Source organism: Dermacentor albipictus, chromosome 4, assembly GCF_038994185.2.
Source record: "Dermacentor albipictus isolate Rhodes 1998 colony chromosome 4, USDA_Dalb.pri_finalv2, whole genome shotgun sequence".
Lineage (NCBI taxonomy): Eukaryota > Metazoa > Arthropoda > Arachnida > Ixodida > Ixodidae > Dermacentor > Dermacentor albipictus.
This window is the reverse complement of record NC_091824.1, coordinates 77,015,155-77,029,610: the sequence shown is the minus strand read 5'-3', so window position 1 is coordinate 77,029,610 and position 14,456 is coordinate 77,015,155. Positions and strand designations below refer to the sequence as shown.

Genomic DNA, 14,456 nt, shown 5'->3' with positions numbered 1-14,456 from the left:
TTGCGTCTGTATATATTCAAGATTTTGTCATCTGGAATGCAAGAGTTCAACATTTTAAGGTCATTAAAATAAACTGATTTTCCTTATATTGTTTCTTTTTGTGTCGGCGTCGCCTTATTGCAGGTCGGGCTGGGCCCGGGCTGGGCCTTAACCCGGCCTAAGGCCGAGCCGGGCCGGGCGAATTCGGGCTTCTTTAGCGTCGGGCTGGACCGGGCCGCCTGTGGTAGTGTAGGGCCCGGGCCGGGCGCGGGCTCAGAACTGCGGCCCGTGCACATCTCTATATTGTATGACATGGTTTCCGTAATATACTCCCAGTTGTGAGCGATTCCTCGTGCTGCCTTCCATCTTGTCCCTGTCTATTTTCGCGCTCTGCACACTTATGTACAGCACTGTAAGTTCGTCGCAGTATTCGCTTTTCGATTTGCCTTTCTTGAGTTGATTCAGTGGAGATACTATAGCAGTCATGGAGGGATTACGTAATCGAGGAGTACAGAGCGCTTACGTAAATACCGTGAAAAATATCTGCAGAAGTTAGCTACCTTAATTCTACACAAGAAAAGCAGGAAGATACCTATAAAGAAAGGGGTCAGACAGGGAGACACAATCTCTCCAATGCTATTCACTGCGTGTTTGGAAGAAGTATTCAATCTATTAAACTGGCAAGGCTTACGAGTAAGGACCGAAGGCGAATATCTCAGCAGCCTTCGGTTTGCCGATGACAAATTTCTATTAAGCAACAATGCAGACGAGTTAACACAAATGATTGAGGACCTTAACAGAGATAGTGTAAGAGTGGGGCTGAAGATTAATGTGCAGAAGACAAAAATAATGATGAATAACCGGGCAAAGGAGCAAGAATTCAGGATCGCCAGACAGCCTCTGTAGTTTGTGAAGGATTACGTTTACCTAGGTCAATCAATCACAGGAAACCCTGATCATGAGAAGGAAATTCATTGAAGAATAAAAATGGTTTCGATCGCATGCGGCTGACATTGTTAGCTCCTCACTGGAAGCTTACCATTATCATTGAAAAGGAAGCTGTACAATCAGTGCATTTTATCAGTGCTGACATATGGCGCAGAGACTTGGAGACTGACAAAGAAGCTTTAGAACAAGTTAAGGACCGCGCAAAGAGCGATGGAACGTACATTGCTAGGCATAACGTCAAGAGACAGAAAGAGAGAAGTTTGGATCAGAGAATAAATGGGTACAGACGTTATTCTAGTTGACATGAAGAGAAAAAATGGAGCTGGGCAGGTCATGTAATACGCCGGTTAGATAACCGATGGACAAATAGGGTTACAGAATTGGTACCGAGAGAAGGGAAACGCAGTCGAGGACGGCAGAAGACTAGGCGGAGCGATGACATTAGGAAATTCGTGGGTGCTAGTTGGAGTCGGTTGGCGCAGGACAGAGGTAATTGGAGATCGCAGGGAGAGGCCTTCGTCCTGCAGTGGACATAAAACAGGCTGATCATGATTACGAGTTTCCCAGCTAATAAAATCGAGTGATCTGAATGTCGATTGTCAGAATTTTTTTACGCCGAATTCTTTAAAAGGATTTAATCAAGAGCGACTGTGTTTTTTCGCTCTGATCTTTCTATTGCATTCATCTTATTTCCTGCCTCACGTCCGTGAGAGGCCGTTCTCGGTTGACACTGCACGCGCATGCAGGCAATTGCCCGACGCTATCGAATCCTCCTCTCAGTATCTGCCTTTACGCGAGTAGGTGGAGTTGGAAGTCTGCGCAAGCGGGTGGGAAAAGTCGGGCCAAGCCACCCGTTCCATGCGGCTTGACCGAGCTCGGCTCGGCCCAATCTGCTATCATTTCCGTGCACCCGACAACCGGTTTTCATCCCGAGAAGCCGCCTCACACCAACTTCGTCGGTTTAACGTAAACGTAGCGACAGTGATGCGCAGCTTACCTGTATTGAGGCACACTTAAGTCATCGTATCGAGGCGTTGGTCGATGATCTTTCTCTATATGTGGGCAAAAAATGAACGAGACAGGAGATTTCTGTATTGCACAACTGCTGCGGCAATTTATTTAGGAGTTTCTAAGTTCATGGAATCTGTTACGTGGGTCGGTCTTCAAAGGAAGATTGCTTATCGCTGGAAAAGGCGCTGCCTTGCCTTCTTTAACCCCCTCCCCCATTCTCCCTCTTCCTCCAGAACGCAAGCAGAAAAACCTGTGCGCTGCGCTGCTCGTGCGCTTATATATTTAATATAATCCTTCGCACGTAAACTTAAATGATAAGACGCAGAGATGGCTCGAAAGATGCATTGCACTTTCGAAATTGTACGGTATCTCCCGTGTCACTTCTACAGCCTCAGATACTCTGCCGAGAGGCTTCTGAGGAGTATTGCTTTCACTGGTTCAAAATAGTAAGCGTACCGGAATCGGGCAATGTTTAAAAAAGCACCGCCCGACATACGCTGGTATTGCAAGAGCTTCTAAGGGGCATCCCATGTGACACATCCCATTATGCCCTGGTGTCTCACCTGGTAATCATGAAACAAAGCCCGTTCAGGCTACCGTACGCCACGCAGTGATCGCGCTTCATTTTCGTCCATGCCACGTCTGGATGTGACACTAGGCGCACGGTTTTCTTGGAGAAGCGAAAAGCGCATAGGATAAAGCGAGACGGCAATAAAATGCCAAATGGCTAATGGCAATGGCTGTTTTTGTGGAATTGGTAGGAACGTGCACATTTCTTTTTCAAGCATCTCCGACTGGCTTTCTTGTCGAAGTGTCGGCGTAGACAGGGTCTCGGCTGACAAATTGAATAGCCTTCCGCTGAGCCACTTTTGCAGGCGCTACTTACCTGTACACTATCGTCAAAGGGCCGCCGATACCGTTTCTACCGCGACAGTCACTCCATAGATAAATTCCTATTATCACTAACAGGTCAAGAACGCAGAGGTGAAAACATTTCAGGGAATGGGTAGGCACCAGCCGATCTTTGTCGATCACTTGTTCTCGCCTAACTTCTGCATGTGTGCGCCAGTGTTTCCATTTCAAATGGAAGCCGACCATCATGCCTCATTGTACATACCTAGTAATTTTAAAGCTCTCTTTGGCGCAGGTACCCGTAGCATGCTTTCATTATAGGCTAAGACCGCGCCATTCCAAAACACGCATTTGGGTCGCCACCTCATGTCTCGACGTTCTGGTGCGTGCGTAGTTTGCCTGCTCAATGCCCGTGTAATCTCTTCGCCGGCTTTCCTCGAGCTGTGACTTAGCGCGTGCGTTTGTTGACCATCGTCTGCGCCGCCTGTTCCTGCCCTTCCTGCTGGCCATGCACCGGAACCGAAAGCTTTCCATACCGACAGCAACGCCAAATCACACAGCCTAGCGAGCGGGGAAATCGCATAATGTATACGTAGGAAACGTTGCGCATTCCTGATAACCCCTAGCCAGTGTTTGTTTCGATGCAGTGGTTTCCATGTTCTACATAGACGTGTATTACAAATGTGCACGCCGTATCATGGCCAGTCTGAAGCGCGCGTCTGGTGCCTGAGAAGGCGCGCCCTCCTGACAGGCCATAGCCGTATGCATGCGTGTGAGTTCCAACACTGACGTGGATCGGACAATGCTTTGCTTATCAGGTTGGAGCAAACAGAGTTCATGCAAGACATTAAACCAGCGCGCCTATACTGCTCTTAAGAAAATCGTTTCGTTTTCGTCGTAGCCCGGGCCCAGCGGCCGGCGTCGGCACATCTTGTTGACAGAGCCGCAACGTCATCTGGCCAGCAACCGGCCGGTGCCTATAACCGCACCGGGTTTGTGCATACATGCTGATGCAAAGAGGCCCGTTGTGTCCCGTGTCGGTGGGAGACCATTTCCATCGCAAAACGACGGGCAACAAACCTGGCACACCTTTTTTTGGCTACTCCTGCATTCTTGAATTGTCACTTGCTGTACACACACGTGCGGATAGAGACATACCAAGGTACAAATATATGCTGTCGCAAGCGGGATCAGTGGGTAAGCACCACCAAAAACACTATTTTGCCTTGGAGCCTGCCAACGCAAACTGACGAGTTCAACAAAGGAGACGCAGAACCTCGGTGTAATGCCGTATGCTGACGCACTCGGTGTGGCCTTCTCAGACGGCAGGCCGTTCGCCGGTGCTGAACTGCGGAGCGAACGATCGGGACTCGTCAAAACACCTTCGACATGGCTACGCGGGGTGTCCTGGACAAGACCGTGGACCACGCAGTCTTCGCGAGTGTTACGATTAGCGCCCGTCGGAGATTACGAAGCCCGGTCCATTTCCCCTTCGCCGCGACGGCGGAGGTTCCTTGGACGATGGCTCGGCGTCGATGTCGTTCTCAAAGGGGTCTTCTTCCGGCGGCAGCGTCGGGCTGCTCGTCGAGTCGATGGACGGCACCGGCGTCTTGTCCGTGGCCGTGGGCGCAGCGAAGTCGCGAGTCGCCGACACGCTCACCGTCTCGCTCGTCGTTGTCTCCGACGTAGTTTGCGGAGCGTCCGTGCTCTCCTGCGCCGCCTCGGTTATCTGAGGCGCCCCCAAGTCTCCTCCGGCGACACGTGGACCGACGGTTTCAGCAGCCGCCGGCGCTGCGGTTGTCTGCAGGCTTGGGGCTCGCGTAGTGGTCACCACCGAAGCGGGCGGAGCCGCTGACGATGACGGCTCGCTGACTCTGCTCTCGGCTTCCTCGTCGACCGCCTCGGTCGCCGTGCTGGCGGGTCCCGTAGACTTCGAGAGCGTGCCGCTTTCCGTGCTGCCCTGCGTGGTCGGCCCGGCGGTGGGGTGCGCCTTGGAGTCGGGGCAAGGCTCGGCGTGGTGCGGGTGCTCGAAGCCGAACCCTGTGTCTGGTTCGCCGTCGTACGGCTTTTCGGACGCCGGAGGTCGGAAAACTTCATCCTGCATGAGAAAGCAAGAGTGAGAGAGGGAGGGGAAACACTTTGGAAGAGCCTTTCTCATTTTACCGACTGTTCTTGGTTCTTAGTATACATAAATGCTTTCTTCCCCTGCCAATTGTACGTGTTATTGTTGCAGTGATGCTCAAACGCTACAGCCATAGTGATTTATAAATAGTGAATAATAAGTGAAGTTACAGTGAATTTCATAGTGATAGGGCAGCGACGCAAGCGTTTGCTGCGACATTCAGGCTCCCTTGCTATGTTGTAGGGAACAGGCACGAGTGTTCATGATATCGACAAGCTTATAGTGAAGAATGCGATGTGGTCGCAGCCCCGTCATGTCGAAGACAAGGTCTTCTCAGCCGACCTCAGAAGGATTTGGGGCATCTGAGATCTGGGTATCTTGTAACCACTTATAGAAAGAAACGGTCCATTGGGTGACTTGTAGATGTTGTATGAACACGACAATGATGTTAAATTATATACCTCGTCATGTTAAGAATACGTAGCAATAGTCAGCAACTAAGGATATAATAAAAAAACGAGTGTAAGTATAGCCGTAAACTGGCTGGGATGCGGGTGTTTGTGTCGCTGTCGGCTCCTGCCGTGCTGCGGCCAAATGCGATCTAACTGCCGCGCCCTCCGCCAAATGGCGTAGAAATAACAAAACAAAGGTTATCTGATCGATGGCTAAAACCAAGGCAAGAGCGAAATTTCACCCTCCACTAAGTACAAAATATATTTTTTAGTCACGGCTAGGTGGCGTTTGCCGCCGCCCGATTTAAAGAATTCAGCCTTATCCATCCATCCATCCATCCATCCATCCATCCATCCATCCATCCATCCATCCATCCATCCATCCATCCGATCGAAACAAAGTACCATGTAGATTTACAAACACGCCAAGCAGAGTCTGAGCCACTGTGGACCGCTAGCAGAGTCTGAGCCACGGTGGAAGTACGCCCGGCCTACGTGAAGCCGTCTTCGCGGGCAGCTATTGTTTTGTGTGCGATTAAATTGACTGCCGGTGAAGGTGACCGCCAGTGGAGTCCGAACTACGGCGAGAACCAGTGTGCGCGTGTGTGATACGTGTCTAGACAGCAAGAGGTGAACGCCGACGCCTCGCTTACAAAAGCGGGCCGATCCGACACTTCACCACTCTGCTCCGGGGACGATAAACGAACGCCGAGGAACTTCCGGGCAAATTAAGCTGCCGACATCACGCTTCGACACCGGACATCGCCAGCCGCCGTGGAAGTCGGCCGCCGACGTCGAGGCGCCGACTTTGAGGGTCACTTACGGGCCGCATCGGTTGGGACGTACTGTCGGCGCACCCGGTTTGCTGTATGTCACTTTTGATTCTGTGAGCTGCGGACTCTAAATATTTGCTTTCCCGATTATTGTTTAGAAATTCCGTTTGAACTGGTGTGAATTGTTCACGTTGCGATTGCACATCATAATTGCTCAACATTGTTACATCTGTTTTTTTGGAATTGTCACTTTCATACTTTTTTCTGTCTAACGTATTCGCATCCACTACATAATAACGCCGGTTTGTTTTGTTGCTGAGAAATCGCATTAAATTACTGCCCTTTGCTTGATTTCATCAGGCCTTTGTCTCGTTCACGACGGCAATTGGCGAAAGCCAGGCACCAGACTCCACCCCATTATGCCACTACTCAGGAGAAGCTAACGCATCGACTCTGAGTCGTGACAATGGGCTTCTACCTCAGTTATCATGACACCGTAAGTATAGTAGGGTATATAAGACCGAATTCCAGCGATATATTTCGTGAATAATCGAGGTCTAAAAGTGATTGTAAGGCTCCGTTAAATATGTTGGAGCCACCTTAGTCTCGTCCGCGAAGTTCGGTTCCTCAATCGCACGATATTTTGTTGCTACAGCGTTGCCAGATCTCTCTAAAAAGGACCACCTTCAAAGTACCATTATACGTTGGCGCGCGCCGCGTGAAGAGATTCGTTAGCTGATTCCGGTTGCTGTGCGTCGAACGAAACTTCGTAAATCGGTGGTTGCGTGCACTGCCTTTGTTTCGTCCATAAACTAGGGTTACTCGAAAGGTATGCACGACGGGTGAGGAATCACGTGATACTCACGGGTGATGGCACTCCCCGCAGCCAGTTCATGAAGTCCGTGAAGGCCGCCTTGATGCCAGCTGCGAATGGCATAGAACGAAGCACGTTTGCATGAACGGTCCCCTTCTCAGCAGTTCATTTGTACTCACGACAAACTATTTAGGAAACGCCACAGCTTCCCAAGAAAATGACAAAAGGCCGCACAACAGACGCACACAACAGCAGCTGTGTGATTTTGTAATAACACGTTAGCTTGCGAAACTGAAATGCTTATAGAGGTGCCATTGAAGGAACACAGCAGGAGTGACGGATAGCGGGCGTCCCTGCAAATCGGCCTTCTGAAATTGTAAGAACGCCTTCCATACCACCCGGGAACATGCGCGCCTACATGACGGATCCTTTTCTACAACGAATCACTAAGCATTTGAAGATCAAAATCCGTGCCTTCAAGACATGTATTTCATTGACGACGCATCGACAACGTTTTTAGGCCATTCACTTTTGACAGCGCGCGCGCGCGCCCTTATAGAAGATGTCCTGTGTTAGAAGTTAGTCCGATGCAGCGGACGCTTATACATATATAGCGTGTTACAGCGTGTTATACATAGCGTGTTATTATACCGGCGGTACGTGTACATAATAGACCTCACGACCTGCCTCCGTAACCTGAAAGGTCGTGGACTGTGGTGGTGCCCCTGTAAGATAGACGCGCTATGACGCAATTTTTCGTTACAGTTAGTGACGTATAGCTTATCTGCATCATATAAGAGTTCAAACGATACCCATTTCTCACGCTCGACTCTACGCATGCTTACTTTGTCCAGCGCGTGTATCGGATGTCTTGCGCGCAGTCACGTTTACTTTCGATGTCGCCTTCATCACCGATGTCTTCGCCGTTCCCTCATCCTCAGTTTATCGGGCATGGAAGACAAGCCACTGTGGTAGTCCAGTGGATATACGGCCTTCTGCTGGTGGGATCGCGGGTTCGATCGCCGACCGCGACGGCAGCATTCTGCTGGTGGTGGGACGCAAAAGCACAGTTTTACTGGGGTTTCGAAGGGCCTTAAAGAGTTGGCGGCGGTCAGAGTGAAATTGGAGCTGTCCATATTATGGCGTGCTAAACAGCTCGGGCAAAAGCTTTGGAACGCTCGAACTATAACAATCAGTTCGATAATGTTTCAGGGATCTTTTAACGCAATAGCGTTAAGGAGCTCGTGTCGCAGAAAAGCCGGTGTCGTCTGTGTCGGCGTCGGTGGCGTTGGCCGTGAGCGATAAATCCCAGCAGGCACTTTTACGCATGTACAAGGCTGTACATACCTAAGGCGAAAGCCTCATCAGTATCAGGGCTCACAGAAGCTATAGTTTGGAATGGAGCCTGCAGGACAACTTGCTATTCGTACACCTGCTCCGCAGGCACCATATCGATGCTTCTTTTTTTACTTCTTCGCATTGAACGCGCCATATTGGCTCAGATATAACGTCAAATCTCGGAGCCACTCACACCACGAGCGTTCGAAGAATTCGGAGGCCCCGTCGCGAAGGCTCCTGGCCCCGCTGGCGATGCTCTCCAGAATGCCCCTCTTCTTCACGCTGTGTCTCACTGGCTCGCCGCCATCTTGAGCTGCGCACGACGCCAGCGCCGCTGCGGACGCCAGGAACGCCAGGAGCAGCAAGGTGCGAGCGCCCATGTTGTACCTGCGCGGGAAACAGAAGTGTATTTTAATCACAACACTAAGTCAGTTGAGACGGTTACGTTTTGGAAGCTTTGTTTTGAATAATTCGGCGAAAGACCTTTGGTTACTAGCGGAGAAAATGAAAGCCGAGTTACCCGTCTTGAATTGCGCTCCCAAGCTTCCTTCGCTGGCGCGTGAGTGTGACGTGACGTCGCGTATATCGAGGTATATTATCCCATTTACACCAGTTTTAGTAAATCTCGAAACTCGTTACGTCGAGTAGTTAGTTCGCTTATAATGCAATTAATAGATTAAATTCTTTTACAGAAAAACTATTAACTAGATCCCCATGTAACGCAAATAATATCTATGACGTCTTGGTAAGCTGATCCAGGAACTTCAAAGCACTGTCTCTGCCTTTCATGTCGCTCGTCGCTTTCATGTCGCTCTGCCTTTCACCATCGTTTCTGTGGTTTTTCTGGACTTGCCAAGCATGCTCTGATAGCAAGTGTAACCGTATTGCTATTGCAAAAGCGTAATTTACTAATACGGCTTAAATCGATATTGTTAGAGAGCACGAAATCGGTCGATTTGGTTTGTGAATACCATGTTAAACAGCGCAGGTGACAAGACAAGTGACAAAGACGGAATGCAATGCACTGACGACATGACCAGAAAGAAATACGGGACATCGGGCCCTTTGTCACGCAGCGCATTTCCCACGCAGCGCGTGTGTTCATTATTCGGCTCTTAAAAATTCGAACACTACTCGATATTCGATTTGATTCGCTTCGCTTTTAGCACTATTCGATTCGTGTTCGAATCGGTCTCGAAAATTACTATTCGTACATCCCTAATTAAAATAACAAATGGAACATTAGGAGCCAATAAACAGCTTAGAGGGCACAAATTGTATCAACGTCAAAAAATAATAATACAGGTTACACACGCAAGCACTGACTTTTATCTCTAAATCAATAAAGGAAAATGTGTGCGTTGAGGGGGGGGGGGGGTCTATTCAACAAAAGAATGGCTGTGGCTTAGCTAAGGTTAAGCCCAGGATGCGAAGCATACTAGCCTTTATTTTAGTTGTTGAACCACTGTTTAGCCTGGTGCACTGCTGTTGCTTGGCTATATTTGGTTCGGCTTGACGAAGAAACAACTCATGCGTTACTCTGCTGATTCCTTTATTTTCAAACCAATAAATACGCTCTACCGCTACCAATACCGCTATACCACTGGTATAGCGGTATTGGTAACCTGGTATATCGGGAGGAGCGGGAGTTAGGCCGCAGTACCATCTGTGCGACCGCAGGCGAGCACACGAGCTGAGACCGGGCTATGTAGCTACGCGGCCGCAAGCGAGCGCACGAGTTGAGCCTCCGCTTTTGCAGCTGTTATGACGTCATATGGTAGCTACGCGGCCACGCGCGGCGTAGCAAGGAAGAGCGTGGTTGTGCGGCTAGTATGCTTCGCATAAAAGAACAAATGAAACAGCAACCTGAGTCACTGCGCGCATGCTCGCACGGCCGGGTACTTAGAACACACGGCCGTAGTGATAACGAGGCATCTCACAGCGATGAATGCTCTCCTTTCAAGGCCTTCAGTAGGTCATGGCTGGTCTATAGTCGTTGCCTGCTTGAGGATGCGGCGAAGAACGCGAAACGACGTGTGCAAAAAACCAGCGCACACAACGCAGGCGTTATTCACAATGAGCTCGCTCTAACGACATTCTGAGTAGCCCGAGGCGCCATTCAGCTGCGTGTGTATTCTTATATAGGCTTAGTACTGGTTAAGCTCCCTTCCTTTCATATATGTTCTCTCTCTCTCTCTCTCTTTCATGAAGCTAACAGACAACAAAGCCAAGGAAGGCATAGGAAGTTAATGGCACATTCGACTGGCTCCTACAGCGCTTCAACTGGATTCGCAGCGATGCGAAGCCATTTCGACTTTGGAGGCAAGGGAAAGGGATGCTACAGAACGTGCTAACTGCTCCCAGAGCAATCGGAGTATAACCACGTGATCGAGTTTCTGTCGGATCTTGGTCGCGCTTCCATGCGGTCGAAGGTGGGAGCGCCTCCGAGCGCTCCGCGAGCTGGAGCACGCGGCGCTCCGAACGAACCAGGCGAATGTGTTCCGAGAGCTCGATCTCGGCCAGCCCAATGTAAAGCGAGCTGCGAGAGCGCTCTGTGAACCGCCCGAAAGCAGCCAGTCGAATGCACCATAACCCAGGTAGCACACAAAGTCTTGAAAACGTCGTATTAAGGGATTCAACGTCTGAAATGGATTTTTGACCAAAATCGAGGCATCAAAGACGTTCCAAACAAGATAGCTTAAAAACGAGGGGTGAATACGTTTGGATAACGTTGGAAGCCAGGCAGCTTAAAAACGAGGGGTGAATACGTTTTGAAAACGACTTCATATGACTCGCTCTATCTCTTTAGTTATCATGTGACCAAGGTGGCCACGTGATTCGTGATGCCGGGCAGCCGGGCGAGCCGGGCATATAGTCGCGTCTTCATGGCGTCGTCGCGTCCCCGCACTCGCATTGCGCTGTGGTGTGTTTGCGGCTGTTCTGAGTGTGCTGCCGCTGCCCTTTGCTATGTAAGTGTTGCAGTGTTTTGCTGTCAAGAAAACGATATTCTCTGATTAGTTTGGGTTGTGCGAAATTGTTTGTGTGGTTTTAATTCGGAAATCAGTAGTGTTTTCAATTGTTATCGGACCATGGCGGCCACGTTATTCGTGAAGCCTGGCATAGTTGCGTTATCGCACTTGCATTGCGCTGTGGTATGTTTGCGGCTGTTCTGAATGTGCTGCCGCTGCCCTTTGTCATGTAAGTGTTGCAGTGTTTTGCCGTCAAGAAAACGACATTCTGTGATTAGTTTGGGTTGTGCGATCTGTTTGCGTAGTTTTAATTTCGAATTCAGTAGTGTTTTCAATTGCAGGGCGCCGAGTGGAGGGCACTAATCAGCTCTTCAAGTTCATTGTCATGTTATTTGAGGCGCCTTTTCACTGACGCTGTAATTTAGGCGTTAAGGGCAGTATAAGGACGAAAGTTAGAGGGAATAAATTGTGCCTGTGTGTCCCTAGCGTCGGGATCGGCCGCTATGCGTGATCCTAACAAGAAAGCATTTTGCAGAATGCGAAGAAAGATGGCAAAATTGCTGTCTGTGCGCACCTTGCCAATCTCCGCAATAGAGCCGTCATCGTGGTATTTTAGTCTCCCGTTTAGCAAGAGTGTTGCAGACAAGATAACTGGTTCAAACAGGCTTTTTTTTATGATTCAGTACTAGTACGGTATCCCAAAAGGTGAGGTCAAGTGCTCGCCCTATTTTCTTCCCTCGCGCTACAGCGCACTGACAGAATTTTGCGTGCACCATATATACCGTGCTTTTATCGTTTACGCTTCAGGTTCTCGATTGTGTTTTCGCCCCCTTTACCCACGTGAGCGGTATTTCATGGTCTTACGGGGTACCACGTGTGTCCATATATTGTGTCCAATATATGAAACGGCCCAACCCTATTTTATTTGACGCCTCAAATGGTATTAATGTATTGAGTCCCTTGTAGCTTTGTGCTTGTTATCAATTTTACTACTTGGCGAATGGATACAGCATGTACGCTGCATAACTCGCTTGTGGATACTGCGCACGTGAGTCGAGTATGCTTCAGGTAGTACCATTGTTTGCCGTTTGGGACATGTGTCGGAATGTACGCTGTGCGCCCTTCGCGCTTTAATTAGTCGGCGGCCTGCCGAGTTCGTGCGGGTGCAATGTGTGCGCGTGGAGTTAGCGAAGCGCTCGCGCGGTTTTTTTTTTTTTTGTATGTGTTCTGTTCGCGCGCTTCGCACAGCAGGGCATGCCGCAGTTCTTTGTCCTTGTGCAACACATTTTCCTAGCGTACGCTTGTGCATTATTTGATACCGGTTTCACACGGGGCTCTTTTAACCGCTATCCAATCCGTTACAAATCGAATTTCTCGGTCGTGATTGGCTCTTTTGCGCAAGCTACGACAGTGAGCCAGTCGCATCGATAATTTCGATCCGGATCGGGCGTGATGGCGATCGAGAGTGGTCGTGTGACACCGGTTTTACACATGGCTCCCACATAGGGAACACTTTAAGTTCAATGCTACTGAGTGAAGAGCAAGTGCATATATATGCCAGTGGTGGTATGTGGGCAAGTCTTTCTGGTGAAGCCAATACTTGTGCATTCAAAACATTTCAACTACCAGCGTAGCGCATCAATGTGTCTACTTCACAAAACGGAGCACCAGTGCAGATATCTGAGCATACCTGTCCAGGGCAGCAAGTATGTCTACATTTAAATCACTACCAGCTTGTGCGGCAGTTCTATTTCCAGCGGGACTGCAGAATAATCAGTAGGGTGCGCTCAAGCTGTTTATCTATGAAGCTCTGCCTCGACTGTGTGCCAAATATTTTTGGACGTGAAAGTGGGGGTGAATTGGTAAACATCAGTGGAACTATGCCTGGACTTTGTGGCAAATGTTTTTGGATGTGAAAGTGTGGGTGAACTGGCAAAGAATTTGCTCTGGGCTACATGTGTTAAACGTTTTTCTCATTCAGAGTGCTTTTTTTTTACTTTAGGAGACTGAAGATGTGCGCAAAGTGTGACATGTCAGTGTGCTAATTAATGTATTTGCTGGTTTGCAAATTATTCGTTGCAACTTTGTCTTTGCCAGAGAGGTACAACATTGCCTCTTGTACAGGGTTTTTTAGATAAAACACTTACTATTTATTACGAGCATTGCTTCCTTTGTTACACAAATGCAGCTTCCAGTGCATTCCAGTTTATTTCCATGTTTATGTAAGTTACTAATATGAGGCTTGCATATTCATTTCTCACGTTCTGGAGTGGCAAGATGCAGCATTACTGTCTCATCGTTCGCTGTACTGCAGTAGTGTTCACTTGTTACACTGAATCCCCCGTTTAAGTATTCTGTACTAATTTCACTTTATTGCTTTTTTGTTGTATGGTTATTTTTCTCGCCATTACCTTCTTTGATATATCCTAAAGGCGATATTTCCAATTTTGCATTGTTCCCATTTTTTTATTTCTGTCACAGGATTATTTTATGATGGTATGCGGTGGTATTTCTTTTTGTGCTCTTTTCAAGCTTCTAGCTGATTGGTAACATTGCTTGGAGGCAGTTACCATCCGACTCATACTCTTGCATTTTTCAGTCTACTTCCATTCGCTCCGAATGTCACTTCTGCATAACTCTAGTCCATCTAATAGCACGTGCTCTTTACTATGATAAATGAGAAACTTTAGTACACTCCAGGTTCTTCTATTCATTTTTGTATGTGTACTTGGAATTTTGTTTATGTGTTAGTGAATGTTCACTTTCGAGTTCATTACGAATCCTTAAATTTCTGCGACTTTTGTCATTGTTGATGTACTTTTACTTCTATTTGCATTTCTCACACAGTTTGTTCGAAGCTTGCATAAGCATTACATTTTAATAAAGTGTTTTTGCTTGGTCACAATGTTCTCATTTCATTCACTTTTGGCATGAAGGGCTTGGTCTTGCCGCCTGCCAAGTCGTTACCATTTGTTCTTTGCAGGATGTCATTCCCATTTTGGTTGTAAGCATCGTAGCTTACTAAAGGTGGTATTAAGGATTCATTATTCCTAACAGGCTTATTTTCGTGGGACTTGGTAGAGGATACGCCGGCCATGCGGGGAACAGTGCTTGGCACTGCGCCATGGCTCTTACAGTCAACACGACGCTTCTACTCATCTGGGGCGCGATTGGAGATCGTTGTTCGAAACGCCCGAT

General features: G+C 48.6%; 1 protein-coding gene across 3 annotated transcripts in view; it reads right to left on the bottom strand.

The window, feature by feature from the left end:
* Window positions 1-2,013: 2,013 nt before the first annotated feature.
* The window catches only part of LOC139059158 (mucin-7-like), a 35,063-nt gene continuing 22,620 nt past the window's right edge, over window positions 2,014-14,456 (bottom strand). For all 3 annotated transcript variants that reach the window (XM_070537160.1, XM_070537161.1, XM_070537158.1), the window contains 3 exons: window positions 8,483-8,676; window positions 7,003-7,061; window positions 2,014-4,888 (listed from right to left, as the gene is read on the bottom strand). In XM_070537160.1, coding sequence (XP_070393261.1) covers window positions 4,241-4,888; window positions 7,003-7,061; window positions 8,483-8,669 — 894 coding nt within the window. In that variant the 5' untranslated portion in view covers window positions 8,670-8,676 and the 3' untranslated portion in view covers window positions 2,014-4,240. The remainder of the gene's footprint in view (window positions 4,889-7,002; window positions 7,062-8,482; window positions 8,677-14,456) is intronic.